The 25,152-nt window shown below is 36.0% G+C and overlaps 3 protein-coding genes across 5 annotated transcripts in view; 1 reads left to right on the top strand and 2 right to left on the bottom strand.

Annotated features, from left to right (window-relative positions):
• Nucleotides 1–2,044: 2,044 nt before the first annotated feature.
• On the top strand, nt 2,045–20,274 carry LOC144442002 (peroxisomal N(1)-acetyl-spermine/spermidine oxidase-like). Its single transcript, XM_078131274.1, has 5 exons — nt 2,045–2,213; nt 2,943–3,040; nt 3,646–4,647; nt 19,409–19,594; nt 20,137–20,274. Exons 1-5 carry the CDS (start codon nt 2,045–2,047, stop codon nt 20,272–20,274), a joined length of 1,593 nt encoding a protein of 530 aa, XP_077987400.1.
• Nucleotides 8,756–13,977, bottom strand: LOC144442602 (uncharacterized). Its single transcript, XM_078131982.1, has 6 exons — nt 13,875–13,977; nt 11,681–11,968; nt 10,791–11,506; nt 9,699–10,454; nt 9,215–9,446; nt 8,756–8,817 (listed from the first exon to the last, which is right to left on the bottom strand). Exons 1-6 carry the CDS (start codon nt 13,975–13,977, stop codon nt 8,756–8,758), a joined length of 2,157 nt encoding a protein of 718 aa, XP_077988108.1.
• A 646-nt stretch (nt 20,275–20,920) lies between the features above and the next one.
• LOC144442845 (uncharacterized) overlaps nt 20,921–25,152 on the bottom strand; it is a 28,153-nt gene continuing 23,921 nt past the window's right edge. For all 3 annotated transcript variants that reach the window (XM_078132230.1, XM_078132229.1, XM_078132232.1), the window contains one exon: nt 20,921–24,453. In XM_078132230.1, the coding sequence (XP_077988356.1) occupies nt 24,380–24,453 (74 nt within the window). In that variant the 3' untranslated portion in view covers nt 20,921–24,379. The remainder of the gene's footprint in view (nt 24,454–25,152) is intronic.

Genomic DNA, 25,152 nt, shown 5'->3' with positions numbered 1-25,152 from the left:
TGCTGACTCCCATGAGTCAACGTGGCCCATAGCACAGATATCCAAATGAGATACAACCTCTGAAATTGCGCGTAATGTAGGTGACGTAAAACCATGAAAAGACTCTCCAGTACTTTCATGAAAATGCCTTTATTTCCTGGAGTTGTTTTCCCCTTTCATTGTTTGTGCCTGCAGTATGTTTACACAAATAATTTACAATGTTCATAAAAAGGTCATGGTTTGTAAATATACTATTCCTAATTGGTATTTTTTTTCACTGAGATACGGGTATAAAATTATTGCAACTTTTAAACCAATACAACATTTGAAATCGCTAGGTTACACATATACAACATGTACAATGGTCGTTTGCTATTAAATAAAAATTAAGTGTATCATACTTGTAGATTTTGTACACTAACGTTACCTGAAAATAGGGTCTTAGTAATAAGCTCTGATAGTTTAAATGAATATACAAGTCATATTAACATTCTAAAAATTCACTATCGAAGACATTGGTGATGATGATCTCTCTCCCTACTTTCGTCGTCAGTACAAGAGTTTTTTCATCATCCGCATGTACATTCAGAAAAAAAAGGTAAGACTCTGCTTCAATCTCTGCTTGGTTGTTTGAACAGGAATAACTATAGAGACCATCACCAATGGGAAATTACGTCAAAGAAATCGAAATTCATGCATGAACACGCGTGACAAAAAAGTACACATTATTAACACATACATCGAGAGCTCTCCATTAGCACCATGGTAAAACAAGGAATCGTCAATTTCCTTGAAAAAAGTTATCTAAATCCTTTATTCAAATAAAAGTATCTACCCGAAATGAGTTTGGTGAATAGAAGTAAACACGTAAGCACAAATACGTGATCATCATAAAGGAACTTTTGAAAATGTAATATCTTTCATCCACATGCTGTCTTATAAATAAATGATTATTACACGCTATTTACATAACAGGTACATCGTGATTCGAATTTCTCTGATAACATTTGATGGGTGCACATGTTTAGAAAATCAATGTCCCACAGTTATTCAATTCGTCCTTATCCTACTGGTCCACAGTCCCACCGTTGTATATGACGTCCAGCGTCGCACAAATGGTCAACGTGGGTGGAGATGGATTCACTTTGCTCGTAGTATAGATGAAAACTATGTAAAGCTTTGATTGATAGCAGAAATGATTTAAGAGAATCCAACTGATGATAGCAGTAAACAGTGCCATTTTCATTTTACAATGGCCAGTATAAATACTTGCATGTCTGTCTCTATGTCTGTCTCTATGTCTATCTGTCTGTCTCCGTCTGTCTGTCTGTCTGTCTGTCTGTCTATCTATCTGTCGATCTATCTCAATTTTTGTATATCTGTCGTTGGTCGTGTTAGTTGTGTTGGTGGTGGTGATGATGATGATGATGATGATGGTGATGGTGATGATGATGATGATGATGACGATGATGATGATGATGATGATGATGATGATGATGATGATGATGATGATGACGACGATATACATGTACATGTAGATACTATGAATGGTGCAAAGACTAAGTACCACCTCAAACACATGTACAAGCACTGCCACTTCTTTAATTGTAAGCTATAGCCAATACCAGCATTGACGGTAAAAGACACTGGTGACGCTATATTAATGTGTAAAGTTGTGATGCGATGACCCTTAACCTTTCCTCGCGATCATTTCTACCATTCGATAACACTATACAAGCGACAGGAGCAATGTTAATGAAATTTTTTTAGAGTAAAGACAAAACAATCCAATATGTGTTTGAATAGATTATTCGTATTCACAGATTAAATGTTCAGATTTCGCCCATTTAAATAATATTTACAAAAACTGTAAATCATACCTTGGATATGGTTTAGTGCATATGGCATTTTGAATTCAACGTATGCATATATGTTTGATAAATTATGACTTGTTGTTTTGGCCATACGTTCTTTATCATACTACATTCTATATATGTAAGTTCAGTTTCTGAAACTATCATTTCACCGTAGAAGGTTGGATGTTTTCACAGTCATTTTTCTCAATATGGCAGCAAGAAGTGTGAACATCGTGAAACCAAGAGTTATAATAATAGGTGCAGGATTGGCGGGACTGGCAGCAGGCGTGAAATTGGTAGAAAATGAACACTATGATGTCACTGTGCTAGAAGCCACTGGTCGCGCTGGTGGACGAGTACATTCGGCATGGGATTTTGGTAAAATTGGACTGTTTACATTTACATTTAATTTTCAGCTTGACAAATATCTTACTAAGTTACACTGTTTGGTTCTTTTGATTGTCATGCATTGACATAAATCTCATCAATATTGCTATATTTTCTGTGTGTGAGCTACCATTATCTTAGTCACCCAAGAGTATTAAGCTGGAAGAAGATATACTTTTATCTGACATGCCAATTGATTAAATTTAAATGTAACAATTTTGTTTCAAATTGTATAATGTTAGACAATAGAATGTAGCAATGCTGGTATGATTTTGCCAAACCACTGAGACAAAGTTAGTAAAAATTCGTCTCCAAAATGTAGCAAATGTCAATAAGATTTCTGTCGAACCATAAAACGATTTGAACTTTGCTATGTCGTTTGCTGTTCAGTCAAGACTCGGGGTATGATAGATGCTGTTATGAGATGGGAGTTGAAGAAATCTAAGGAACTGTCGAGTCTGTTCCATGAATAACAAGAACAGCCCTGCTTGCTGAGAAAAGGCGAACTCTACACAATAGCCCTCTTTGTTAACCCGAGCAACAAGATCCAATAAGTCTTAACTTAATGTTCTTTTCAGCGTAGTATCTTTTGACCTGGACCCACTTTTTACAATAGTTCTAACATACATAACCTTTTTTCACATCTAAACTTAAAGCCTGGTCTATTAAATAGAGTAAATTATAATAAATCTTTGTTAACTAATTACACTTTTTATGTAGGCGAATGTTCAGTAGAGTTGGGAGCTACATGGGTGCATGGCCTAAGTGAGCGTAATCCAATATACGAGATAGCAGCACAGAATGACCTCCTAAAACCGGTAGGTATTGTAAAACAGTATTTATCACAATATCAATGAACTCTAAAGACATTCTTCAATGAGATATCGATAGCCCGGATCGAGGATTTGCCAATTTGGGTGAATTATTTAAAAAAAAAGAAATTGAGTAATTTGCTGATTTTTTAAAATTAGTTTGGATTTCAGAAAGTGTGAAGAACCTCGGCAAAAGTTGATCTTAAGTTTGATTTTCCAAAAGACGTCACGTGAAATGATTTTTTACTGTCGTCCGGAGTCCATAAAGTTGATGCTACATCTTTGCATACCAAATGCAAAATTCAGACATGAATTATTTATTTCTTTGTTTGTTTAAAATATGCTAACGACACACAAGAATGGGATAACCAAACAAAACATTTAGGACGACGACGCAAACTCTAAACTAGGAAACATATATCGTCGTAAACCTCTGTTCTTAATAAAGGCAACGTCATCTCTCATGCGCAGCAGCGAAAATGTGCGCTGGCTTGCGAGAACGAGGACAGGGGCATAAAAGTTATTAGCACATGCACACCTCCCGTTTTCTTTTTCTTTAGTCGTGTTTTTCAAAGATTATAAATTATGATATTTTGTTTCATTTTCTTCAGGAGTCTGAATCGGACGACCCGAATTCGATTCAAATACCAGGAAAATGGTTTAAATACGAATTTAGTGGATGTTTTCGCACCGAAAATGGTGGATTAATTGATAGAGAGATTGTAGATACATTTTATCGTATTTATGATGGCATCTCTGACAAATATTACCAGCAGTCATCCGAAGTAGACTCAACTGTGAGCGTTGGGACTATGATCGATAGGGACGTTAAAGAGAAGATGGAAAAACTGAAACTATCCGAAGAAGAAAAGATGCAAATGTTTGGATTACTAGAATGGATAAAGAAAACTGAATGCATTGATAATGGGTGTTGTCGTATGTACGACGTGTCTTTGAAATGGTTCGGAGAGTATGAAGCTCTTCCCGGTGAATTTTACACCGAGATGAAAAGTGGTGGCTACCACGCTATCGTTCAATTCTTGAGTGAGAAACTGCCGCGTAACAGCATTCGGTTCAACAAAGTCGTTCGCTGCGTGCATTGGAAGGGAGATGGTCCGGCAATGAAGCAGAAAACGGACAAAAACAGAGAAGCAGAGTTTACACGAGAACCAATTACTATAGAATGTGAAGATGGGGAAAAGATTATTGCTGACCATGTGATAGTCACATGCTCGCTTGGTTTTTTGAAAGAAAATGTCAACACTTTCTTCAAACCAACATTACCTGATGAGAAACAAGCAGTAATAAACCGTCTTGGTTTCGGAACAGTTGACAAAATATTCCTACAGTTTCGCGATCCCTTCTGGGATAAAGATTTCAAGAGTCTGCAGTTAGTATGGGATGCCCCGGAACCAACCTCGTCCACGGATAGCAAAGTAGGGTTGGAGCCTAATAAATCCAACTTCGCCTTGGAAGAGGACATGTCAACGAAGTGGTTCAAAGAAATAAGTGAATTCGAACGAATTAGTTACCATGACGACATATTAGTGGGATGGATTTATGGAAAGGCTGCAGAATACATGGAAACATTGGATGAGGAGGAAGTAAAGCAGGTAAGAGCCGTTTCACAAAAGTTGTCACGTAAGAAACGTGGATTTGTTATTTATTTCCAGTCTCCAGATTCTTCATATATGTTTATTGATTTTCACGCGAGATCTCGTGATATTTTTTCTTGACCGACGTAAACTGCAGGAAAACCCGCAAAGGTCACGCCTATCTTCAAAAAGGGTGAAAATTGTAATCCCGGAAATTATCGACCAATATCTATTCTACCTCTTTTTAGTAAGATTTTGGAAAAAATAGTCAACAACCAATTTATTATCTTTTTGGATAAATATAGCATACTATTCAAACATCAATAAGGATTTAGGAAGAAACACAGTACTAAATTGTCAATTTATCATAAGATATTATTAGATAAGCTAGAACACTATGGATTTAGAGGTATTATTTTGCAATGGATCAAAAGTTACTTATCCCAAAGATCTCAATTCACAAGTCTTGGTGGGATTACGTCACAAAATGAATTTATTAATCGTGGGGTTCCCCAGGGTTCTGTCCTTGGCCCCGCACTTTTCTTACTATACATAAATGACCTTCCAAATTCTAGTTCATTTTTCAATTTTCGACTGTTTGCTGATGACTCAAATCTATTTCATACTTACCCAGCAAACCACTGAATTGATCTTGACATTGCTACCAACCAACTAAAGATGGTGCTGCAATGGTGTGATGTCAATAAAATGACAATCAAAAAACGAAATAAAATTATATTATTTTCAGGGGCAAACAGAGACAAGTAGATGTTAAGGGTTCTATTCTAATGAGAAGGGACATTATTAGTGAAGTAGATGTTGTCCCTTTTGTTGGTCTCATTTAAAGTGGACTAATCACATAGCACATGTCCACAGCAAAATCAAGACGATGTGTGGTATGCTATTGAAACTATGACATTTTTTACCAATATACACTTTGATTCTCTTGTATTCATCCCTTATTCAGTCTTATCTTACCTACGGTCTAGAAGTTTGGGGGAATGCATATTCGATACATTTACATTGTATTTTGACGGCACAAAAGATGGCAGTCCGTGCGATGACATTTAGCTCGTATACGGATCATTCTGCCCCATTGTTCAAACAACTGAAAATCCTAGATATTTTCAAACTGTACAGATTTTCAGTCAGCTCTTTTATACATGATCTGATGTATCACAAGTCTGCACACTCTATTACAGATTACTTTACTCTTATAGATCATCCCTATGATACAAGGCAAAGACATAGTGGTAACCTTTTTCTAGAATATAATCATACAACATTTGGTCAATCTTCCATATCATACTCTGGCGTTAAAACCTGGAATAATATGCCTGTTGAGATTCGGTCTTTTGGCTCACGCACGAATTTTAAAAAGAAAGTGAAAGAGTTGTTATTCTCAGAATATGTATAACTATAATGTCATGTACAACTTTATATTTCTTTCGTGAACTGACTGTGGTGATTGTATGTGTATCAATTTTACTGTTCCACTGTTGATTGTTGTGCTTTGTCATTTTGTTATGTTTCTTATTTGTTATAGTTTCTATGGCAATCTTGAACATCGAATATATACACCTACAAGTACGAGTGTGCTTGTTAGTCACTAAGGGGATACAAGCTTGACTAGCTTTGCTATTTCTTGATCCCTTTTGCCATTTATTCTGTATGTGTATCTTTTTTAAGATTAATTTTTATTATTTTATATTGGTGAATAAACTTATTATCATTATTATTATTATTCGCAAACAAAATGGCTGCCAGGCAGCCATATTGGATCGTATCATGATGAAAATGGATAAGCACATGTATGTTATAGAACACTGTCCTAATACCAACTTTGAAGGAGATCTGTTCAAGCATGTCTGAGTTATGGCTTTGGACATGGAAAATTCACAAACAAAATGGCTGCTAGGCGGCCATATTGGATCGTATCACGACAACAATGAATATTCACATGTATGTCATAGAACACTGTCCTAATACCAACTTTGAATGAGATCTGTACAAGCATGTCTAAGTTATGGCTTTGGACAGGGAAAATTTGCAAACAAAATGGCTGTTAGGTGGCCATATTGGATCGTATCATGAAACAAATTGACGTGCATATGTATGCCATTGTATGTTGCCCCTGTACCAAGTTTGAAAAAAATCGGTCCAGGCATCTCCAAGAAACGGCTGCGGACGGACGGACGGATGCACGGACATACCAAACCCAATCCATAAAAAGTACATACATACATACATACATACATACATACATACATGATCTACTTTTGTTTGTTTGTACAAACACATTTATTTTTTACATTGCAAATAATACTATTCTATGCCTTTATCTTTACCAACTTTGTATGGAAATTTCAAAGTAACACTTTAAAATAATTTTAGCAACTCTCCTTACAAAGAAATCGATTTCCATCGTGCGAAGTCTTGTCTTTGGAATTCAGGATATAACATATTATGTCAGTTTGTCTAGTGGTTTATCATTTTATGAAACCAATGAAGGAATCCGAACATCATATTAGAGGACTGGACTCGCTACTGGGAGTAAGTGCAACCACAGACAAATTACTGAAGTCTTTGAGAGTCTAGACTAATTACTGAAGTCTGTGAGAGTCTAGTGTACTTTCAGATGAATTGTGAGTCCAAATTAGAGCACTATCCTTAGGTACAAAGTGTCAATCATTTATGTGTATTCTAATGTGTACTTTCAGATGACGTCATTGGGCAAAATTTTAACCACACACCTTATAAATGATATGCAAAGGATACACATTACATTGTTGCTATATCAATGTATGTCCATCTTGACGCTTGTCAAAATAGTTGTTAATTTCTTATTAAGAAAACGACCCTTCACAAAGTGTTCATTTTCTTGAACATTTTCAAATATGTTTTGAGCACTTTGTGTATGAAAGTATTTTGAATAATACGGTCTTGAAAAACATCCATGTAAACCGCTTACCAATTTCAACATCAATTTATAACTATCCAAACAATTCTTAATCAGTTGGTTCTCTAGTCCCTTGAGTAAATAAAATACTATCTATGATAGTATTTATCATTATGTTGTTATCAATTCTATAAATAGACACGGTGGTACGAATATATACACACTTTAAACTCTTAACCTATTTATCGCCGGCTTGATAGATTATGGTCAGGACATGCATCTTTGGAATACATACACACACACATATATACATATATATATATATGTATGTATATATATGTATATATATGTCTATATATGTGTATATATATATATATATATATATATATATATATATATATATATATATATATATATATATATATATATATATATATATATACATATATATATATATATATATATATATACATATTGAACACATATTGCCTGGCCATGAGGGCTATAGCACCCGTTTATTACACCCGAGGGACTGTGAGTTACCAGAATCACACGCTATTTCCCGAGGCCTCGGCCTCGGGAAATAGCATGTGATCTGGTAACTCACAGTCACGAGGGGGTAATGAACGGGTGCTATAGCCCGAATAAAGGCCAGGCAATATGTGTTTTATAATATACCTCATGCTGTGAACTCGCGGTGGCAGACGACATCGTCAGAAGCTGCCATTTCGGCCTGCTGTGAACTCGCGGTGGTCACGTGACCATGTAATAGTTGATGGAACTATTTCCCTAGGGAAATAGTTATTCTATTTTCCTATCACGTGACTGATTCTAGCGAATCATGGCACAGTATTATCACTAGGTATATTATAAACATATATATATATATACATATATATATATACATACATACATGTACGTACGTACATCCATCCATCCATCCATCCATACATACATATACATACACACACATACACACATATACACACACATACAATTGCCCTATTATCATTTGTACAAATATAGATATAAACATTGTATATACATATATAATATATATATATATATATATGAATGTATAGAACTCATTGAAAGTGATATCAATGTGAAGATGATGATGTAAGTTTCTATTTGTTACACTAAATAGTAATCGTTCAGTTATTTTATGTCTCTTTTCATATTACATTTTATCATAATCTTAGGATTTCACACCTAAATTTAAAGTTTTCATTTCAATGTTGTGTTACGTTTCTTGATCTCTATTCTACCTTCTGAAATAGATTTTGAAGCTATAACACATTTATGAGACATATTACAATCATTTCCAGTAAGGGTAGCCCTTACCATTCAAGGTTGAAAATATCACAAAATTGTCATGTTTATCCCATCAAAACTGGGCTCTAGAGAGTTCCATGCAAATATCCTGCAAGATGTCCTCCTAGATACCATTCCATAGGGTGACCAAGTCCATAGATGACTCAAAACTGTAGACAAACTTTTAACAGCCTGCTGTAACAGGTAAAACCCTCTGGCCTACTAGGTATTACTGACAATTACTTTTTATTTTATTCCTATGGAATCTCATGTGTACTAATTTTCTCATATAATTAAAACGTTTACCACACTCTTTACATACAAATGGTCTTTGATTTGTATGGATTGTCATGTGTACTTTCAAAGCATTACTTTGAGTAAAACTTTTATCACACTCTTTACATACAAATGGTCTTTCATTTGTGTGGATTCTCATGTGTACTTTCAGATTACTATTTTGAGTAAAACTTTTACCACACTGCTTACATACAAATGGTCTTTCATTTGTATGGATTCTCATGTGCCTTTTCAGATTACTATTTGTATTAAAACTTTTACCACATTCCTTACATACAAATGGTCTTTGATTTGTGTGGATTGTCATGTGTACTTTCAAAGCATTACTTTGAGTAAAACTTTTATCACACTCTTTACATACAAATGGTCTTTCATTTGTGTGGATTCTCATGTGTACTTTCAAAATAGTGCCAGAAGTAAAACATTTACCACACTCCATACATACAAATGGTCTTTCATTTGTATGGATTCTCATGTGTACTTTCAAAGAACTACTGTAAGTAAAACTTGGACCACATTCTTCACGTAGAAATGGTCATTCATTTGTATGGATTCTCATGTGTGCTTTCAAAGCACTACTTTCAGTAAAACCTTTATCACACTCTTTACATACAAATGGTTTTTCATTTGTATGGATTCTCATGTGTACTTTCAAAGAACTACCGAGAGTGAAACTTTGACCACATTCCTTACATACAAATGGTCTTTCGTTTGTGTGGATTCTCATGTGTACTTTCAGATCACCATTTTGAGTAAAACTTTTACCACACTCTTTACATACAAATGGTCTTTCATTTGTGTGGATTCTCATGTGTACTTTCAAAGCACTACAAGAAGCAAAACTTTTACCACACTGCTTACATACAAATGGTCTTTCATTTGTATGGATTCTCATGTGTACTTTCAGATCACCATTTTGAGTAAAACTTTTACCACACTCTTTACATACAAATGGTCTTTCATTTGTGTGGATTCTCATGTGTACTTTCAAAGCACTACAAGAAGCAAAACTTTTACCACACTGCTTACATACAAATGGTCTTTCATTTGTGTGGATTCTCATGTGTACTTTCAGATGATGATTTTGATTAAAACTTTTGCCACACTCTTTACATACAAATAGTCTTTCATTTGCGTGGATTCTCATGTGTACTTTCAAAGCACTACTTTGAGTAAAACTTTTACCACACTGCTTACATACAAATGGTCTTTCATTTGTGTGGATTCTCATGTGTACTTTCAGATAACAATTTTGATTAAAACTTTTACCACACTCTTTACATACAAATAGTCTTTCATTTGCGTGGATTCTCATGTGTACTTTCAAAGCACTACAAGAAGCAAAACTTTTACCACACTGCTTACATACAAATGGTCTTTCATTTGTGTGGATTGTCATGTGTACTTTCAAAGCATTACTTTGAGTAAAACTTTTATCACACTCTTTACATACAAATGGTCTTTCATTTGTGTGGATTCTCATGTGTACTTTCAAAATAGTGCCAGAAGTAAAACATTTACCACACTCCATACATACAAATGGTCTTTCATTTGTATGGATTCTCATGTGTACTTTCAAAGAACTACTGTAAGTAAAACTTGGACCACATTCTTCACGTAGAAATGGTCATTCATTTGTATGGATTCTCATGTGTACTTTCAAAGCACTACTTTCAGTAAAACCTTTATCACACTCTTTACATACAAATGGTTTTTCATTTGTATGGATTCTCATGTGTACTTTCAAAGAACTACCGAGAGTGAAACTTTGACCACATTCCTTACATACAAATGGTCTTTCATTTGTGTGGATTCTCATGTGTACTTTCAGATCACCATTTTGAGTAAAACTTTTACCACACTCTTTACATACAAATGGTCTTTCATTTGTGTGGATTCTCATGTGTACTTTCAAAGCACTACAAGAAGCAAAACTTTTACCACACTGCTTACATACAAATGGTCTTTCATTTGTGTGGATTCTCATGTGTACTTTCAGATGATGATTTTGATTAAAACTTTTGCCACAATCTTTACATACAAATAGTCTTTCATTTGCGTGGATTCTCATGTGTACTTTCAAAGCACTACTTTGAGTAAAACTTTTACCACATTCCTTACATACAAATGGTCTTTCATTTGTGTGGATTCTCATGTGTACTTTCAGATAACTATTTTGATTAAAACTTTTACCACACTCTTTACATACAAATAGTCTTTCATTTGCGTGGATTCTCATGTGTACTTTCAAAGCACTACTTTGAGTAAAACTTTTACCACATTCCTTACATACAAATGGTCTTTCATTTGTGTGGATTCTCATGTGTACTTTCAGATTACTATTTTGAGTAAAACTTTTACCACACTCTTTACATACAAATGGTCTTTCATTTGTATTGATTCTCATGTGTACTTTCAGATTACTATTTCTATTAAAACTTTTACCACACTCCTTACATACAAATGGTCTTTCGTTTGTGTGGACTCTCATATCTACTTTCAAAGCACTACTGTGAGTAAAACTTGTAACACACTCCTCACGTAGAAATTGTCGTTCATTTGTCTGGCTCTCATTGTCATTATTTACAGCACTATACACTACACAATGTTTCTCAAAGGCTGGCAGAGTCTGTTCGCTGCTAACATTATCACTATTTTCACATGGAATTGTAGTTTGTGGAGAATTCTGGTTCTCATTGTTTACTAACACATCACAGTCACTTCTTGTACTATACTCTATACAATGCTCCTCAGAGTCTTCTTCAACCTTGACTTCATCCAAAGTAACAAGTCCATGTTGACAAAGACAATCTATTACAATGAATTTATCTGTTGACACAAAAAATAAAGGTGTTAGTCATGTGACTCACTGATTACATATGTAAATTACCATTTTAAGAATATCACGAATTGTGAAAAGGTAATGATAAACCTGAAGACTATACATCATTATGTAACGAGATGAAAATTTGATGCACTAATACTTTCATTTTGGCCACTGGTGGCGCTATTGAACTTGGAGTCGAGGCTGAACTCTGAACTGGGCGTGTATGTAGCGTGTAGCGGGTAGTGAGTGGCAGACAGCGGACAACCTTCGACCATGGCGGTGTGTTTGAAAGTGGTGAACTAGATACAAATAGAAGACTGACTATATAGCCAATGAGTTGTCTAGTGGGGTACAACTTTCCAGAGTGATTTTGGTAATAGCTCAGCCAGTGTACATGTACATGGATAGCTAAATGGTCGTCTACGGTCTAGTGGTGTTGCTGTTGGAGTTTCTACTGTAACTGGGCAAAGTAGTCTACAAATACTCACATGGTCGAGAGTTCAAGATGGCTGACAACGTGGTATACTTTACTATGGTGGAATAACCAGAATGTGGAGGTACGTCTGTATTGGCAAAGTCATTAGTGGTGTCTGTATCATGAACTGTCCACTGTCCCGTGACTGAGAATATTGTGTTGCTGTGTATCCAGTACTATTAGAAGAGTTCAGTCTAGCTCAATTGTTGTGTGTCATTTGTGTTGGAGGCCAGAAAGTGAATGTCGGAACTTGTCTAACTGTTGAACCTGACAACGTCCGGAGGTATACTGTTTTGGTGAAGTCATTATTATTGGTGTCCATGTTGTGAACTTACCAGTAACTATTGTTGGAGTTGAATAGCCGTGTATCGAGTATTATAGGAAGCTCAACCCAGTACAGCTCAACTGTTACACGTGTGTGTGCAAGTCATATTAAAGGCCAGAGCGTGAATGTCGGAACTATTGTCTAACCGTTGAACCTAACAACGTCCGGACATTTAGCGGTAGTAACGGACTAGCAATTGTGCAGTACAAGTGACGTGAAATGGTATGAATGAAGACACCACGAAACTGGTATCCTTGTTGTTTTAGGGTATTTTGTTAGAACCATGTTGTCCCATGTTTACATACCTGTATTGTGTTTCCGTTATTCCGGATGTATATAAGTATTGATGTACTATTCTTTCCAAAGTTATTCCATGAATTATTAGTACGTAATTATTAAGAGTTTATTTATTTAGTAGTTTGTATTTTGACTTCTTTGGGGGAACAGCTGATTCTGATTTGAGCTATAGTAATTAAGAGTATATTTTGTTCCTAAATTCTTTCTGAGATTATTGAATAAGTATACATGTAGTTAACTTGATTCTCAATTAATTAAGGTATTTTTCTAAGCGAGTTAACTTCTTATTATTGAGTGCTTATTTAGTTTTTCTAATATTTAAATCCAATTGTGTACATTGTGAAATTAATTGACGAATCAGTTGAGACTAATTGAATTGATTGGCAAACTTCATAGTGGAATATTGATGAATTCATTGTATAGTGTCTAATCTATTTAATCTTGGGAAATCAACTGACTAATTATTGAAATTGAACTTGAAATTTGTATTTTTCACTATCGCTCGTGCATATATTTCGTTCACTGGTCAAAACCTCTTGGTATACCATCCCCAGGGGGTGGTTAAATAACCAATCTCATCCATAAATGTGATTTATATGAATGGGATAATGTAAGTTGTAATTGTGCTGTGTAAGTCTTACCCAGGGAGATTGACTAATCATTACCATAGTGCACACGCTGTATTTCTGTTATCTGTCAGGAAGGTTCCTTTCAAGTACTTAAAATGACAAATGGGTTGAGAACAACAAACTTGTTATCAAGTCAATATTATATAATGGAATAGGTGGTGTTATGTATTAATACAACATACCTTTATCAGAGAGTGTATTATTCTCAAGTCGGTGAAGTAACACTTGATATGCTTCATTCAAGTTCCGCTCATACAGGCTGAATTCCAACTCTTCATTGTCCATTTCTGAATCCGAAAGAAAATGTAATATTGAGTGATAAATAGAAAGACAAAAAATTGCATATTTTGACCATTAGGGGCGCTGTTTGAAGCAAACATGGAAGATTTTCTGGACAATCTATATATTTTCATGTTCGTCACATGTCACGTCTTTATATGGTAATAGAATGCGCACATGAAGAATCTTGTGGGACGCCGAGCTGACATGGTTATGCTTAGAATGTAGATATTAACTGTTTACATAATGTATGTTGGTGAGCGGAGAGTCGTATATTATATGTCATATATCACAAACATAGCATTGGGGTCCTACTAATTACTACCCGAGGTGAAACCAGGGGTTCAACTACTGTTATCTTAAAAGTTGATATCTAAATCACCCTAATCATAACCAGTATATATTGATCCTAAACACAATAATTCGAAACCTCAATTAGTTTTTTATGTACCGAACCTTTTCCACAACACAACACAACACAACACAACACAACATAACATAACAGTGCACAGACTCAATACATAGTGCTCACCGACTTCAACCATGGTCGGGTCGCAAAACAATAGCTGTGAACTCACTGTCACAAGTCGATTTAAAATGCATAGGTGCAACTGAAACATTTAGAATCCATTTTTTTTCTACAAATACAGCCTAAAATGCACGTGAGCTGCAGTCTTGCCTCGAACTCCCAGGTGATTAACTCAACTGTGAAACCATACAACTTACAGGTGCGTTACAACTTACACTGACCAGTTATTCTATGACCGAAAAATAGCAATCCTGGGACCACAGAATATTCTGCTTTAGGTCAATGTATACTGTTTATGATAATGATTAGGGATATTTAGACTGATAACATTAGTTGAACCCCCGGTTTTACCTCGGATAGTCTATCTTTTGTCTCGGGCAGCTAATAATACTATACTAGGACCGCTATACTAGTACTCGACCGCACCAAGTAATAACATTATAACTTGCAAGGGGTCCTACTAATTTATGCCCAGGACTGCCCGGACACAAAGTAGAAGTGTGCTTACCATTTTAATCACAGATTTCCACACTACAGAAATAACATAATTACTATCACGCAAAAATAGATTTGTAAATGCTTAAAACACCGTTTTATCACACAAACATTGCACCCGTGTTCCTGCGCTACTAACTCAGGAAACTGAAAGCCATCTTGGACTCAAAACTCTACTATTCTGTAGGAGGGATTGCAGGATTTTTAGCATGGGCGGAAAAGTTTTTAGTACTGCATGCAACACCCGATATAGAAACTGTCAACAGTCGTGGATGTTTGCCAAGAGACTTTCTGTGTTGAATATAAATATCAAGAATGCCAAGAGTGTGAAAAAGGGGTTTACTATGTGTAAAAGAATCATTAGAAGTAATAATGCGAACAATTTTTTTCTGTGCCTTTAAAGCGGAGTGTCAGGTATAAAAGGCCCCCTAACTTCGCAGGGGTTATTGTCAAATTTGAATGCAGACTGTTAACAACGTCTTGATTCCTCTCTGAAAAGCCGTGATAATAATTAGCAGCTGGTGATTTTCGTAATAAATTTGGTATGTGTAGACTTTTGAATGTCTGTTGAATGCGGGTGTGGTCACAGAAAGGTGATATTTTAACATGGTAGAGACAATTTCGTACAAAACACGGTCAAACTTGGTCTGTTCGTTACTACTGAAAAGCCGTTACTTTTCAAACCTGGGATTAAAATGCCTGCCAATCACACTTGTTCAAATACGGGTATGTAAATCCACGAAAGTTTGTGTAGCAGTCAACGTTATCTTGAAGTAAACATGATTTGTAATTAGTACCTCTCCATGCCCAAGCATAACGGAACATCAGGGCTCGAAATTAACTTTTCTCCCTGGTAGCCCCTGTGGGCTACCATTCATAAAGGTCAGTAGCCCCATGACCTTCACTGGTAGCCCCATATATTTGTGTACATAGTTATCATACAACAGTGGTTTACCAACACTGAATGTGGACTATAATGTCTGTTTAACAATGTAAAAATGGTTGATAATAAAGTTACGAATTTCTGTTGTAATGATAGGACAAACATCTCAAAGTATCTATGATTACTCATATGGCATAAACTATGAACACACCATGACCATTCATCTACTTGACTGCTTGACCATTTTACACCAGTCCATCAAAAGACCGTGTTTCGATGTCATATACCATCAGCCTCATCTATTACGTACTGATTGTCGTCGCATGAAATTCGAGTTTCGTAATTCACTGTCTGTATATTCGTTCATTTGAAACCATGCATTTCCTAAAATGTTTTACATTAAAATCCGAAATGTGAATGAACGCATCGACTTCGGCTATGATTCCATCACCACTCGAGCCGAGCATTACGGAAATGACAAAATTGACATCGTACTGAAAATGGGTGAACGGGTCCTGCTGTCAGTAACCAACAACTTCGTGTCAAGTACTAACAACGTAAGGAAGTGCTTCACGGATTAAAACGCATGTTTTTTCATCAATGTTTGCGGAATTGTTATCACGAAATGTACCCCGGAAGTATCTGAATTAGCTGACATCGCAGCACATGGTGCGTCCAGGGTGTGACGTCATAACATCGTTGTCAAATATAAATATTCATGAGAGAATAATATGTACCTATGCAGACGTCAAACACATCGCGTCCTGCATACACATTGGTAAGACGCGTTGACGTTCGATGTTCAGCGGGAACGTATTGTGTTGGTTATATTAGCGACACGGCGAAGGCCTGACATGTCAGCTTACTGTTTACGTCAGTAGCCCAAGTGGGCTACCAAATACGAAAAGTAGTAGCCCCGTGTCAACATTTGGTAGCCAAATGACACAGGGCTACCGTTAATTTTGAGCCCTGAACGCGCAACTTTGCTTTCATGAAACATTGACTTTACATTTACGGTGTCTATGCATAAAGTAGCGGTGCTGAAACGAAAGATTTCAAAAACATGAATAGCGAACACTACACTACAAGACTCTACGATTGTAGGCCTATAGAGTTGATTGTAATGTTCAAGGAAACAATATTTTTTCAACAGGATTTTTGTTGATAGTGTTCACACTGAGCCGTGTACTTCCACGGATACAGAACGTGCAGGGATAGTCCTGGAGTTGTACTAATTGTCAAATTAGAATAGTAAATAAAGGAAACTTGTTTCGGTATACAGCATTTCTCTTTTTGGGATATGCAATGATTTCGCACACGTTGCATGGCAAATTACAACGTTGTACTATACTCCTATATATAACCAACATACGGTCGTATCGTAAGCCGTAAGAGAACCGATTGATTCGATGACGCGCTCTGGCATCACATCTCTTTCGACAACGCCAACCATTCGCATTTGGCGCCCATTTACTTTCAAGTAGCGATCGTCTCTTTATGCCCCACGTCTATCCATGAGGGTCCAATACTTTTTATACCGGATTTTACGGAGAATGGTATTGTGATCGCGTACTGGTTGACATGTACCGAACCAACTACATGCCTGTCAACTTGTCAGAGATATGGTAAGCACAGGCAGTATCTGCAGACATCTGCCGCGACACGTCAAGATATAGTTCTGGTTCAGAGCTGGTTATTTTGACTTGGATCTTCAGGGCGGTCGGTTGACCTGTCGGCTATATGTAAGCTCCCAATCAAAATGGCTATAAAAAAATGCCGCCGTGCATTGTCCTTTGCTGACTCGGGAAATTATGGTTTGCGATTTTTTGTGGAGACAGCAGGACGCCAATATGTGACATATTTTACAGTTTACAACGAAAGTGAATAAACGCTAATTTTCACTCGAAATACAACACGTGTAATACTTTTTTTTTCAGAAATCAAGTACACTTACCGGGTATGGTAAACAGCACAGTTACTCTCGGTAATCCAATTCAACCCTTGTTTTATTTATTTTTGTCTTACGTCTTACCAGTATTTACCAAGAAAGATAGTGATTCTCAGCTTGGTCGTTAATTATTCAGGATTACATTAGGATTACGTCGTTTGGGTGGAGAAGTGCATAAATACATGCGTAATGATCCCGTGTGATAAACTTACAGGCCTTTAAGATAGGATCTAATGAAGAACAATACATATTTCCCAAGACTTCTAAACAATATGATAGGTGAGGAAGGATAAGTGAATTGTAGAGTAGTATAAGTACAAATTTTGGAAGGTAGTGTCGAAGTTTAGATATAATGCCAATTTTAGGATATATTTTACCAAGCACTTTAGTGATTTGCGATTTCCATGTAGCATGGCCATTGTGCTGTTCAGATCTGAACCCGGGGTAATAATTGTAAAGCACTTGGAGCACAGAGTGGAAATGCGCTATGTAATTAATTAAAAATATCAATGATAAGATGATGGCACAAATATCCACATCAAAGTTAACTTTCCTGGCACCCCTATCGTAGAATGGTCGAGTCTGAAAAATGGCGTCCTGAAAGAAGATCGCTTGGTCGTGGATTTTGTTGCGTGGAAAGACGGTGTTTTCAACTCTTCACACTCTGCTTTTTGCTGCGACAAAGATTTGTTTTGGTTTAAAATCAGTAATCTGCACCGATAACAGCAAGAAGATTCCTACATTTGGCCCGGGCAGCGTCCGGGCATAAATTAGTAGGACCGCTTGCAAGGTGCTCTTTATCGGGCGAGTCACGAGTGTTCATTTCAGTCAATTATTTGTACGTATATTTGACTGTCAAATTATTCTACGTGATGGTTTAGTACCTACCTAGAGTTGATCTTACTTGAGGGTCTGGAGGGTGATTGGAGATGTCACGGGATCCAGGCGGGGGTCGCTCACTCACACAGAGAGCCAGCTAATACTTCCAGCTTTACCGTAATACAAGTCAACAACGTTTCAGAACGTATACGCATGCGTATTACGTTCTGAAGCGTTGTTCTAATTAACTCTGAGAGTTAGAGAGTTAGAGCTGAGAGTTAGTAGTGTCATCGCACATGCGCACTTCGGTTCAATGCATAAGTGACAAAATACCCTTGGTTTGAATTGGTAAACGAATAGTCATAGCAACCAACCGCAATGTCAAAAAACAACATTTTGAGATCAACTTATACACTAATTATACAGACACTGTGAACACTTTTTTTTCACGTTGTTGAGTTACACTGACTGTCTCTGAAAATGTATTGTTTTTCCCTTGGTAAACAAAAACGAACAAACAAAGTTCATGGCGGGTTTTAATATCACGCCTCTAAACTTTCGTTTTTAGAATTCAGAGGTTCAAATGATGCAAACGACCGAATTTTCATTCTCAGGTGAGGAGTTAATATCATCTACCCTATTCAATAGTACAGGCAGGTTTTTTTTTGGCAAATTGTACATTTCGTGTCTTCTGAATTATACGTCCTGTAAACTTATAATTTCTTTTGAACACTTTATCTAATTACCATTATCTTAATTCTAGACTTGCGTGAGATTGCTACGACAATTCAGTGGGAAAGACATCCCAGAGGTTCACAAAATTGTATTTTCAAGATGGAATAGCAATGCCTACGTTAAGGGGTCGTATTCATATGTCGCTGTTGGAGCTGAGGGGCCTGACTTTGACGTCATGGGGAAACCACTTTGTGCAGACGACAAGAACGGCAAGGTAGGGCGCGCTTGAAAACTTTTCTGCCATTTTATTTCAGGCGAGATAAATCTTCCATTTTTTTACTTTTCTATTGATTTCCAGACTGTTTTTGTCGTTGTTCTCCCTACAGACTTTATTTCTTTAAACTAATACTTGCTTTAGAGTCAGCAATGTCTTACTTAATGTTGAATGTACAGGCGTGTTGTTACCCTAATCATTTTTTTCAACTGAACTCCAAAGTAACTTTAGAACGATCTATACATGGCACTTTTATTTGATCGAAGACTATTATATATTAGATTATATAGTATTTTTCAAAATTTAAATACTTGGCAAATTTATTCAGAGACACACACTGTTATCTTAAACTGCTGATATTTTTACACTTAGACATGCATTATTCTTATGTACCTAATGTCTAGTCTCTTTGAGATTATTTGGCAAAATATATTACATGTTCACAGTAGTCCAGGATTCCTTGCCTATAATGATGGCATCTCCCAGTTCCTTTGTGAAAAAAATACACTTGAAATTTTGACCCACGTATTTCTTACCTACAGATCCCAAGAGTTTTATTTGCTGGTGAAGCTACAAGTCGTGCATTCATAACCACAACTCATGCCGCATATATCAGTGGAGAGCGGGAAGCTTGCCGGTTGATATCATATTACCAACATAAGAAACAGGCGCTGGTATAATTACATTGTTCACCAATACTTTTCATCATTAAATCGAAAAATACTCGTGACCTAAGGTTATTTGTCACTACTCATCTAGCTACTCATAGTGAAAATGCCCCTTAGGTTATTCATTTGTTACTTGGCTGAACAAAGCAAAATATTGGCAAAATATTGAACACATATTGCCTGGCCATGAGGGCTATAGCACCCGTTTATTACACCCGAGGGACTATGAGTTACTAGAATCACATGCTATAGCATATGATTTTGGTAACTTACAGTCACGAGGGGGTAATGAACGGGTGCTATAGCCCGAATATAGGCCAGGCAATATGTGTTTTATAATATACCTCATGCTGTGAACTCTCGGTGGCAGACGACATCCTCAGAAGATGCCATTTTGACCTGCTGTGAACTCGCGGTGGTCACGTGACCATGTAATAGTTGATGGAACTATTTCCCTAGGGAAATAGTCATTCTATTTTCCTATCACGTGACTGATTCCGGCAAATCATGGCACAGCATTATCACTAGGTATATTATAAATCTAATTATCATTACCAAGGTGTTTACTGTAAATGAGAATGTACACTCTCATACTAGTATTACAGCATATTTTTGGATAATCATACAGAAAATAACAGTCAAAAGTTCATCCCTTTCCAAATTTTTATTGCACAGAATCTGGTAAAGAAAATTTCCACATTCCAAGTTTCCAACCATATTTGGTAACAGAAATTACCAAATCTCAAAAAGAAAATTGTCAAAATACATAAGTACTGTAATGACAGTATGAAGTGTCAAAGGTCATACAACCCTGCTATATTCATTGCCATTCATTATACACAAAATTCATCAAAACAGATTACTATAAATTGAAATAATTGTTTGTGATTGATTTGGGGTTTTTTCCATTGCATTCCCTGATCATATTAAATTTCAAATTTAAACTATCGCAAACTTAAAGCAAGTCCTGGCAGTCTAAAGTTTTAAAGTTGAAATATCTGTCACTGCATATTTTAGAATGACCTGTCTAATTTGTTTCTAATAGACCTGTTGTCGGTTCCAAGATGCACTGCGCGTCTCTCCATACCATGTATCATGTGTATTATGTACGAGCTGAAGGGTTTGCATGTGCTACTCAGCGGGATGGTTGTCACCAGACGGTACTCTGGGTTCACCCATAAAATCCCTCTCTGTCACTGATGGCATTAAGTCTTTGTTCTATAAAATCACTCATAATCAAAGAGGTCAACATGTCTTTCTATCATTTCCTGATGAAAATGTTATTTCAAAAGTAATAAAGACAAGCAAGACTAAAAATATAACAACGTAAGTGGTGTGCTCTCCTGCAATGCATCTTGGAACCGGAAAATTGGCTTTCTAAGGTTTTATCAAGAAATTCCTTCCTGTCAAAGAATCTTCATCCTACAAACAATTCTTACAAAAAAAGAAAAATTTATATGACATAATTTTTTAAAGCCATAAAAAGGAACACCATATCAAGACTTAGTAATAGTAAATTGTGGGTACCTCGGTTATGCCACATGTCCTAGAATGTCATCACCAGAGAATGATTGTAGCAAACTTTTATGTTCCCTGAATTTCACCTAGCAGTCTATTCAAGGAATGTGTCTACATTATTAGGTACAAGTCTCTGCAGTAGTAATGAAAAGTGGCCATATGGATGAGGATTTGGTATCTATTTCAGAATTTTTAATTCATAAAACAATTTTATCATGGTTTCCTACTTGAAAAATCAATGTGAGACAACATTTGTTAACATCAGTTCTTGTTTGTAACTCGATAAATTGCAATAGATTGATAATTGTGTAAAATGTTTATTATTGTACGTACAAAAGCTTTTTACAATTTATTGAGTTACAAACACAAACTTGGTCTATGTTGTTTCATAGTGATTTGTCAAGTAGGAAGCCATGATAAAAATGCTTTACAAATCAAAAAATCAAAAATAAATATGCAATCTTCATCTACATGGCAACTTTAACAACAAAGGCAATGATGTCACCCACTTGTGTCACCTACCATATAATTTTTAATTCATGTCTATCTTGGTGAGCTAAAAGCTGTTTCTGCAGTAGTATTAAAATTTAGACTACGACAATAAAAACAGAATGCTTGGAGTATGCTTCAATTCACAATCTTACAAAGAAATAGTAATCATACATGTCGATAGTTGTCAATAAAGATATACCAATAAAATATCTACCTGGCCAAGTGCTTGCTATTATTCTTACTCAACTCTTTCTCATTCATTAATTTCATCATGTTAATCTTCCACTGTTATTGTAAAATAATTTACCTGTGGGCTTTATCTTACGAGTTCTACTTACAGAAATAAATGATTCCATAACAAATGAGTCGATGTTACTTGCAGTAACAGTAACTGTAGCTACAACACAAGTTTCAACGACCACATATTTGACAAAACAATATCCGTTAATTATCATTATTGCAACTCTTACCAGAGTATTGCCCTGCAATTCATGGATTTTGCATCAAAAGAGCTTCATAAAATTAACCTAAGTTTTTTTTTTTTTGAAAGGATAATCAGGCAACACGTGTAGCAGTGGCATCGAGAACACATTATAGTCAGCAGCACCATGGAGTTATAAAGAATTATTTAGCATCTATCAGCAGCTAGCACTCTTCCTTGCATTTGAGAGAAAATCTTGCCCCTATTTCTCCAGACATTCTCTATCTAATTTTCACACTTCATAGCACCAATATAAACTAAAAAAATTCATCAATCTATCTATCTATCTAATAAATTTATATAGCGCCAAATATCCAAAGAAAACAATGTTCAGTGGCGCTTAGCGTTAGAAAGGAGATGAAAAAGCTCTCTGAAATATGTGGGTTTTCAAGCGTCTTTTGAAAATGTTAACATTGGGAGAGGTTTTAATGTCCAGGGGTAGAGAGTTCCAAAGTTCAGGAGCTGCTGAAGAGAAGGAGCGGCGACCATAGGAAACCAGATTCAATGCGGGTGTGTGCTAATAAATGAGTATCCACAATAAGAAATCCCGCTAAGTGTGGCACCACTGAAAAGTGAACAATGTCACATAAGTATACGATTAACAGAAAGCCACACAATAAACATTTTTTGATATCCATTTTTTACAAAGTTTATTGAATGTTTAGCACACATTATTTTGGTGAATATTTTACAACTGAAGTTGGTGGCCACACAAATCAAATTCTTTGCTTCTGATAAGTAGTTACATATATTTGAATGATTGCTTTGTTTTGTCTGGTTATACTACACTACCAGACATTTTGCAACTACACGATACCACCAGACACATGTAAATATCCAGAATATCTGAATAGCTATGCACTAGACAATACCACCACACAATTAATGTACATAAACACTGGACGATACCACTAGACCATTGATGTAGAAAACCACTAGACAATACCACCAGACCATCAATTTTGATATTAACGAGACAATACCACCAGACTATCGATGTAGAGTACTACTAAACGATACCATCTGACCATCGGTGTGATACCACCAGACTATCAATGTTGATAACTATTAGACAATACCCCCAGACTATCAATGTTGATAACTATTAGACGATACCACCAGACTATCAATGTTGATAACTATAGACAATACCACCAGACTATCAATGCTGATAACTATTAGACGATACCCCCAGACTATCAATGTTGATAACTATTAGACAATACCACCAGACTATCAATGTTGATAACTATTAGACAATACCACCAGACTATCAATGTTGATAACTATTAGACGATACCACCAGACTATCAATGTTGATAACTATTAGACAATACCACCAGACTATCAATGTTGATAACTATTAGACAATACCACCAGACTATCAATGTTGATAACTATTAGATGATACCACCAGACTATCAATGTAGATAACTATTAGACAATACCACCAGACTATCAATGTTGATAACTATTAGACAATACCACCAGACTATCGATGTATGTTGATAACTATTAGACAATACCACCAGACTATCGATGTAGATAACTATTAGACAATACCACCAGACTATCAATGTTGATAACTATTAGACAATACCACCAGACCATCAATGTTGATAACTGTTAGACGATACCACCAGACCATCGATGTAGATAACCACTCCATCCAGCACCACCTTGGCTTTCTTCTGCTTCAGCTAAGGGAAGACAAATAATAGGAATAAATGAACAAGAAATATGATTTTCAGGATTCGATCCCAGGTTTTCACATTTTGTACTATCTTATTGGTGGGGCCCACAACAATTAAAATGGGAACATACTTTTCCACCAAATCTACCAACTGTTTTTCACACTGAAATTTTAAATCCATGTCTGACATGGGCTTTTAAAATCCCTTCTTCAACTGTTTAAGACGGCTTGATACCTACCCCATCAAAAAGCAGTCAATTATTTTTGCATATCACCCACTTATTAGTGTGCAATAATTGTATCATATTACCTTGTGACGCACAACATGGCTTGATGTCTACCCATTAAAAAGCAGTCAATAAAGATCATATACTACCCTCTCATTAGTGTGCAATAAATGTATATCACCTTATGCAATGGAAAATGGTTTGATTTATCCCATTAAAAAGCAGTCAATAAATATATATCACCCTCTCATTAGTGTGCAATAAATGCATACTGTCTTATGCACTGGAAAATACCCCACTAAAGAGCAGTCACTAATTATCATATTTCACCCCCGTTATCATGCAGTAAATGCATGCTGCCTTATGCAATGGAAAATGGTTTAATACCTACAAAAAATGTACCCCATTACACAAGCAATCAATTATTATCATATATCACCCTCTCATTAGTGTACAATAAATGCATATTACCTTATGCA

Source organism: Glandiceps talaboti, chromosome 11 (assembly GCF_964340395.1).
Source record: "Glandiceps talaboti chromosome 11, keGlaTala1.1, whole genome shotgun sequence".
NCBI lineage: Eukaryota > Metazoa > Hemichordata > Enteropneusta > Spengelidae > Glandiceps > Glandiceps talaboti.
This window is presented reverse-complemented; position numbering and strand designations above follow the sequence as displayed.

Coding starts and splice junctions, on each gene's coding strand:
- LOC144442002 (XM_078131274.1), top strand. CDS start 2,045: ATGGCAGCAAGAAGTGTGAACATCGTGAAACCAAGAGTTATAATAATA. Junction 4,648..19,408: donor ATGAGGAGGAAGTAAAGCAG/GTAAGAGCCGTT, acceptor TCTTAATTCTAG/ACTTGCGTGAGATTGCTACG. Junction 19,595..20,136: donor CAGACGACAAGAACGGCAAG/GTAGGGCGCGCT, acceptor TCTTACCTACAG/ATCCCAAGAGTTTTATTTGC.
- LOC144442602 (XM_078131982.1), bottom strand. CDS start 13,977: ATGGACAATGAAGAGTTGGAATTCAGCCTGTATGAGCGGAACTTGAAT. Junction 10,455..10,790: donor GTAGTGCTTTGAAAGTACAC/ATGAGAATCCAT, acceptor TTGAAAGTACAC/ATGAGAATCCACGCAAATGA. Junction 9,447..9,698: donor GTAGTGCTTTGAAAGCACAC/ATGAGAATCCAT, acceptor TTGAAAGTACAC/ATGACAATCCACACAAATCA.